The 7,118-nt window shown below is 44.2% G+C and overlaps 1 protein-coding gene across 1 annotated transcript; it reads right to left on the reverse strand.

Moving 5' to 3' along the window:
- Positions 1–1,187: 1,187 nt before the first annotated feature.
- vkorc1 (vitamin K epoxide reductase complex, subunit 1) lies at positions 1,188–6,196 on the reverse strand. Its single transcript, XM_039742555.1, has 3 exons — positions 5,891–6,196; positions 1,893–2,002; positions 1,188–1,789 (listed from the first exon to the last, which is right to left on the reverse strand). Exons 1-3 carry the CDS (start codon positions 6,079–6,081, stop codon positions 1,575–1,577), a joined length of 516 nt encoding a protein of 171 aa, XP_039598489.1. The 5' UTR covers positions 6,082–6,196; the 3' UTR covers positions 1,188–1,574.
- Positions 6,197–7,118: the final 922 nt, after the last annotated feature.

A 7,118-nucleotide genomic window follows, 5' to 3' on the forward strand; every position in this document is an offset into this window, starting at 1 on the left:
CACAGTACCAAAGGAGTCCAGTCTTTGTCTCTGGTCACTGGATAGCAGCCATGTCTCACAACCATATAGCAAGACAGGAAGCACCAGGATTCTAAAGACTTGGACCTTCATCCTTTTGTAGAGATATCAATTACAATTGCATTAAACTTCATCGTCCACAAACTGCCCAAGACTGTCTGTTGTCCAAGACCCTCTGAGATGATTTTAATGGAATATCGAAGATATGCCAGTCCACCTATCTGGTATCGCCTGCATGATTAACTAACATTGTTACTTCTATTTCTATCCAAATCATTTAGATGGATTAAAAATCAGGAGTGGTCTCCCCTCGACTTTCTCGTATACTCAGATATGCTGATGGATATTTGAGGAGTAAACTGCAAGATGATGATTAAATTTTTCTATTATGTACATTAAAGGACCATCAACAAAAAATCAAATCAAGTTAATGACATATTGAACAATTATTATGAAAGTAAGGTTGAATAAATTGGACTCTGCAGTTGCATTAAGAAAAGGTAAAGCACCACTTCCGGTTAGCAGAAATGGCCCAAACGTTACTCAAGTTATCATGTTACACACACACAGACAGAATTCCAAAAATGGTATTTTTGGACTAAAGGAGGTCTAACACGTTGAGATTCTTCAAAATCTTGATATCGAATCTTTGGACGATTACAGTACTTTCCCTATGAGAAAGTAAAAATATAAATGGGCCCCATTCCCATGGTAGCGGGGGGGGGATCCTGTTACGAGTAAATTGCCGCGCAAACATGAGGATGTTTTTCTTTACGCCGAGAGATTCACTGACCCATGGAATGAGACTTTGGGGGCGCACTACAAAAAGAGGACCCACCCCAGTCCCGCTACACGTGTATCAAGTGATCGAGGGAGGCAGCGTGTCCAGTTCAGAGCGTGTACGTCTAGGTACCGTTCACACATATGAGAGCCTCGTTCAGAACCGTGGGTCATACTACGGGTGCCATGTGTGTAAAATAAGGGCTCATCCTATGCTGGTGTGCGCATGTTTGTGTCACATGAGAAATTCTTGTCCTCATCTGTCTGCCAGTTACGTGGTTTACGCATGAAGACCCTTTTCAATGCCACAAAGACCCATTTCATGCTTCATCACTGGCCCCCTTAGTTTCACTAAGCAGCCAGAATTAAAAAAACGTACAACAGGAGAGGAACGTCTGTCCCACTGGGAATTAGTTTATTTGACAGGAATTACTAGAAATGCTCCATTTTCCTCAGAGGGGAGAGACCTAAGTGATCTCCAAAGGAAGGTGGTCAGTCCGGACATGAGCCAGACGATCTTCGTGCAGTCATCAAAGTGTCTGGATGACCTCAGGTCCCCAGGCGTCGGCTTTGCCCCCTTGAGATCTGCCGACCCCAATACGGCTGTTGCAGGTTCCCGATGCCAGTCCTGAACGAGTGAGGGTCCCTTTACAAAGTTCACCCATTTCTTTATACTTCACAATTTCTCTTTTCCATAAAAATCAGAATTCATCCAACCCCACAGTCCTAGAAGAGAAGCACAAAGTAGCCCCCTGGCCCCCCAGGCAGTTTGGGGGTTAGCTGCGTTTGTCCTTTGCCATTGCACCGAGTGCCCGCCTCCGTGCCACGTTCACAAACAGCAGGGCGAAGTTGATGGCGTAGGTGCTGATGCAGACCACGCAGAAGTCGTGCAGGACGTAGAAGAGGATGTAAGCCAAGTAGAGGGAGCCGACAATAGACACCAAGGAGGTGGCAATTAGGGTCACAGCGGCTTTGGTGTTCATGGAATATCCTGCAGCACAAAAAACAAACATCAAGAATGAGAAAACTGCATGGCCAGGGCACTGGTGTGGGTAAGACAATCAGCTGAGCAAACAAAACGGGGAGACACTTACCAAGTGCCAGCTGCAGTAGGTAGAAGATCACTCCTAACACACTGTTGGGCTGGTTCAGGGGGCTCTCCCGACCCACAAAATGCTCCACAAGGCCAAAGCCACGGCCCCACCTACACAAGACAAAAAATGGTGAATATGTAAGCAAAGATGCAAAGCACCTCAGCACAACAAGGGGGCCAGGGTGCCATCATAACCGCTAATCCTAATTCTCCTTACATGCAGAACAGCATCACCAGTGACCCCAATAGACAATGTGCGCCCCCACCGATGCAACCACCCGTTCCTCTTGGCAGCCAATAAAACCAGAAGCGTCTACCCCAACTTTGAATCGGCTACTGCTCTCCTCTATTTATTTTTAAAACATGGCAGAGGTGGGTTAGCCTTTTGGCATTTCTTTCAGCCACCCCACAGAACTGCAACGTCAAGCAGACGCTCACTAAATAAGAGACGGGGCCCACCACAGCCAGGTGGAGAGAAGGCAATTTGAACAACCAAAGATAAACGCACCCTTGGGCTCAGTGTGAAGAGGAAAGGATGGGTGGAGGCCACACTGTGAGAAATGGAGAGACCCCCTCACTCCACTTTAACAGCCAAACCAGACCAGCTAGGGGCGGAGCTGTGAGATGAGGGAGGGCCGTCTGGTGGCACTCAAGGCCTGCACTTTCTGCTTTATGCTGGTGCAGTGCTCAGCACAGTTCCAAATTAATGGACCTGAATATCGGCCTAAGTTACTGTCTGCGTGGACTCTGCACGTTCTCCACACATCCCCCTGGCTTTCTCGCTGGGTGATCTGGTTTTACGCCCTGGCTTACCAGTAGAAAAATATGTTTTGACATTTCTCGGGTTGAGGAAGCCAGATATTTGGAGGTAAGATAGTTCTGTACACTAATGAATGGGAACGGTGGGCACGATGGCCTGGGAATACCTCAGTCTCCCCCCAGAAGAGCTGAAGAAGGTCACAGGCAAAAGGGTCCTCTCTGCTTAGACCGCTGCCCATGTGACCCGGACTGGATAAGCAGTAGAGAATCAACAGAGTGGCAACATGGTGCACATGGAAAACTAACTGTGTTCATTTAAACTCATTTTGTTAATAAATGTGAGTATTTGCTAAACTAGTCGACTGTGTTTAATTTTTAAAGTAGCCATTCTGTTATCTGTCTTTTGGTCCGGAATCCCTAACTGATAATTGAGGTTTTACTGCATTTTTAATTCATTTTTTTCCTGCGTCTCTTTGTGGTTATAAGCACTGTTGGTGTAACACATTAAAAGAAACGTGAGTTACATAGTTGGATAATAAGCAACCTCATTAAATAGTTATTTTATTGAAATCTTACTACTTATTACTGTTATATTATTACTTATTTTTGTTTTATTTTTTATTTATATTTTTTACTTTATTATTTCATTTTTATTTATACTTATTTTATTGATATAATATTTAAAACGACCCAATAGATATGCATTACTCCAAGGCTGAATTAAGACCCCCCACAGGCCTCTGATGGATTTCTGCAGAGTTGGCTGTTCTTCTGACAAGTCGTCCCATTTCAGCAGAGGACTTCTGAAACTGTCTGAGTGACCATTAGGACCATTCTAGGTCACATCTCAGCAATTGGGTTCTAGGTTGCATCTGACCATTAGGCTCTAGGTTTCACTCAACCATTTGGTTCTAGGTGATACCCCAACCGATATGTTCTAGAGTATACTAATCAGCATGTTCTAGGTCTCACCCTTGCCATTACATTCTAGGTCACATCCTTGATCATTAGATTCCAGGTCACACCTCGGCCGTTATGTTATCGGTTTCCTCTTGATCATTAGGTTTCACTCAGCCATTAGGTTCTAGGTTGTATCCCAACTGATGTATTCTAGATTTCATATTAATCACCAGGTTCTAGGTCTCACATTGATCCTTGGGTTCTAGGTCTCATCTTGACCATTAGGTTCCAAGTCCCACTCGCCATTATGTTAACCTCTTAATCGTTAGGTTCTAGGTTTCTGCTCAATCGTTAGGTTCTAGGTCACCTCTCACCCATTAGATTCTAGGTCTTGCGGTTTCAGACTTCTACCATTTTGCAATTCTTGAGGCCATGGTGCTCCTGGGAACCCTCAAATCTCAAAAATGGGAATTGCTGCAAAAAGGGCTTTGGCAAAAGTATTGCATTAACCGTCAGAATGTTCCTATGAATTAGAGATTTCAGTTTTTGATTTTTTAATGAATTTGAAAACCTTCCTGAAAATATGTTCTTATTTTGTCATTATGGGTAAGGGATAGGGGAGGCTGGTAAGAATTGTATCCAAATACAGAGGGGTCCTTGAAGGAAACCTGCTCAAGGGTGCAAGACTGCGGTCACGGGTCACCTTTCAGCAGGACAGCAAGGAGAGGCAAGACAATGCCAGAGTGACAGGGTCTCCCAGAGTCCTTCAGTGGCCCAGCCAAACCCCTTAGAACACGTGGAAAGACGTGAAGATGGCAGTTTCCAGATCGCTTCACATACAATCTAGCAGCACTTGAGAAGATCTGCCAGGAAGATTGAAATAAACTGCCCAAATCCAGGAGTGAAAAGCTCGTAGAGACTTCGCAAATAAGCTGAAAGTTGTAATTGTTGTCAAACGGTCTTTTGATCGAAGTACTGAATGAACTGAATGTTATTATGAAAGAGAAATTTCAGTTTTTTTTTATTTTGAATAAATTTGCAAACCTTTTCTGAAAGCATGTTTTCACTTTGTCATTATTAAAATTATATTAACAACACAATAAAGTGTGCGGAACGTGAAGGCGTCTGAACGCTTTTCTGGATCCGCTTTAACACCACCGATTTCCTGCCTTGGCGCTGATGCTCCCAGGACAAGCTCTGACTTCTCCTAAACAGTGCGTTAAATTAAGAATGTTAATATTACTTCACCTAACACACTTGTTACAAATCGCCAGAGTTCGACACAAGAAAGCCACAAGTGGACCTTTTTAAAGAAATGAGGCACCAAAATGACAACGTATCTGCGCATGTCACCACGCACTCGCCACACTTCGGTGACCCGAGGACTGCTCTCCCTCTCTCTCTCTCTCTCATTCGCCGAGCCACTACAGCTAGTCGGTGTCCAACGACGTGTTAACAGCCAGACAAAGTGCCACGTTGCGTTTCGTGGCCCCTTGGCGAAAACGACCCTTCGTGCTTATGTATGGAGAGTTTTACACGGTGACCTTTCTCTGAAAGCGCTTAAATATGTCCCAACCCTGAATGCCACACCGGTGAACTGAGGCATCAATCACAAACAACCTTCACGGAATTTGTTATCACTTTTCACGGTGACAGAGATGATGCACGATGAACCAAGCATTTGGACGACCACGTGTAAAATGAAAAAAAAAGAAAAGTCGGGTTACTGTACTACACACTGAGAGAAAAAAAAGCTTCAAGTTTCACTTTTCGAAAGTCTCGAAAACAGGAACACGAATTGCGTGCAAACCGTGACAGCCACCGTAAAGATGCACTGGGGGTCAGCGACTGTCGTGGCAGTAATCAGGAGAACGCAGGGAGGGGCCAGTCCAGGACGGGGCGCTGGTGATCTGTTACTGACCCCACTGCATATTCACACGGAGCTTCAAATGACCACAGCACAGCAAATATGTGAAGGTAAAAAAATAAAATCACAAACCCAAAACAACCGCCACGTTGCATGAGGGGCTGCTGGCCAACCGATCACGCATGGACTGAACAATCAGGGAATCGCTTTATGGAATACTTTCTAGTACACAATTCAGTTCAAAGTCCAAGGCATAGTCGACACACGTATTAATTTTACCGACATACTCCGACACTAACGTGCCACGCAGGTCACGCATCATTCAAACACGGAGCGCGGACGCTAAATATGTGGCAGGCAGCGACACGAAGTGCAAGTCAATGGTGACACCGTGGGCACGACGAAGGCATCCAACGCTCTGAATCCTCTCACTCTGCTGCGCTGCCTCACTCAACCCCTCCCTCATATCATACCTGGAGGTGAAAACTTTGGAGCAGCTGACGGATGAACTGAAATCACACATGGCTTGGTAGTTGGCATCCCTTTCCTTAGACGTTTCCACATGATAGGCGTAGATTGAGAGCCCGACTCCTATTACGCAAAGGAAAAGTCTGCAAAACCGTTCCCAGGAAGGTACCCCTCTGGCTTTCTTCTTGGACCCCATAGTTGATTGTCTGCTCAGGTTAAAATCCTCTAGACCTCTGAAGTACTCGCCTCCTCTTTAAAAGAAACGAAGGGAAACCCTGACGTGTTGCAAAACCATCGCCGATGTCCTGCTCATCTTGGAGTCGTTTCTGATTGGCAAGATGAGCGATCTGTCGAATTTTTCTCTCCTCCTGATTGGGTCGCTACTGACGTGGAGGGCTGGACTAAATTGCAGTGCCATATGGGAGTTGTGGTTTAATGAATTTAGCAGTTACCAGGCAACAGCGGTGCACTTTCACCAGTTCGAAGCGAAGTACAGTACTGTTTCGGTCAAAGGTTGCACTTTGTTCTTTACACCAAGAGTTCGAACTAATTTTTGTTCATTTTTTTTTCTTGGTCTCATTTATTGGGGACAATAGTATGCCCAGTCTTATTCCTCAAAATGTCTTTATTAATTATTATTATTATTATTATTCTTTTTAACATTTTATTCCTTTACTTTATACCCCAACTCTCTCTTCTGTTTCTTTTTCCGGTTTCTTTGTGGTGGCGGCCTGCACCACCTCCACCTACTCAAAGCATCATGATGCTCCAACATTGATGGACTGAAAGCCAGAAGTCTACGTGACCATCATCATCAGGTCCTTCCATGAAAACCCTAAATACAAAGAGGACTGTTTGACTTATGTTAGGTAGAATGCCCAGAGGGGACTGGGCGGTCTCGTGGTCTGGAACCCCTAGAGATTTTATTTTTTTTCTCCAGCTTTGGAGTTTTTTTTTTTTGTTTTTTCTGTCCACCCTGGCCATCGGACCTTACTTATTCTATGTTAATTAATGTTGACTTATGTTTATTTTTTATTGTGTCTTCTATTTTTCTATTCATTTTGTAAAGCACTTTGAGCTACATTTTTTTTGTATGAATATGTGCTATATAAATAAATGTTGATTGATTGATTGATTGATTTACTACAAAACAGAATAGCTCCCAGTACTCTCTAACAGAGACTGGCAGAGCGATTCATTTCTATCTTTGATCCGATCAGAACCTCATAGAGA

The sequence above is a fragment of the Polypterus senegalus genome, unplaced genomic scaffold (genome assembly GCF_016835505.1).
Source record: "Polypterus senegalus isolate Bchr_013 unplaced genomic scaffold, ASM1683550v1 scaffold_3821, whole genome shotgun sequence".
NCBI classification, from domain to species: Eukaryota; Metazoa; Chordata; class Cladistia; order Polypteriformes; family Polypteridae; genus Polypterus; species Polypterus senegalus.

Coding starts and splice junctions, on each gene's coding strand:
- vkorc1 (XM_039742555.1), bottom strand. CDS start 6,081: ATGGGGTCCAAGAAGAAAGCCAGAGGGGTACCTTCCTGGGAACGGTTT. Junction 2,003..5,890: donor TCCAAAGTTTTCACCTCCAG/GTATGATATGAG, acceptor TGTCTTGTGTAG/GTGGGGCCGTGGCTTTGGCC. Junction 1,790..1,892: donor CCTACTGCAGCTGGCACTTG/GTAAGTGTCTCC, acceptor TTTGTGCTGCAG/GATATTCCATGAACACCAAA.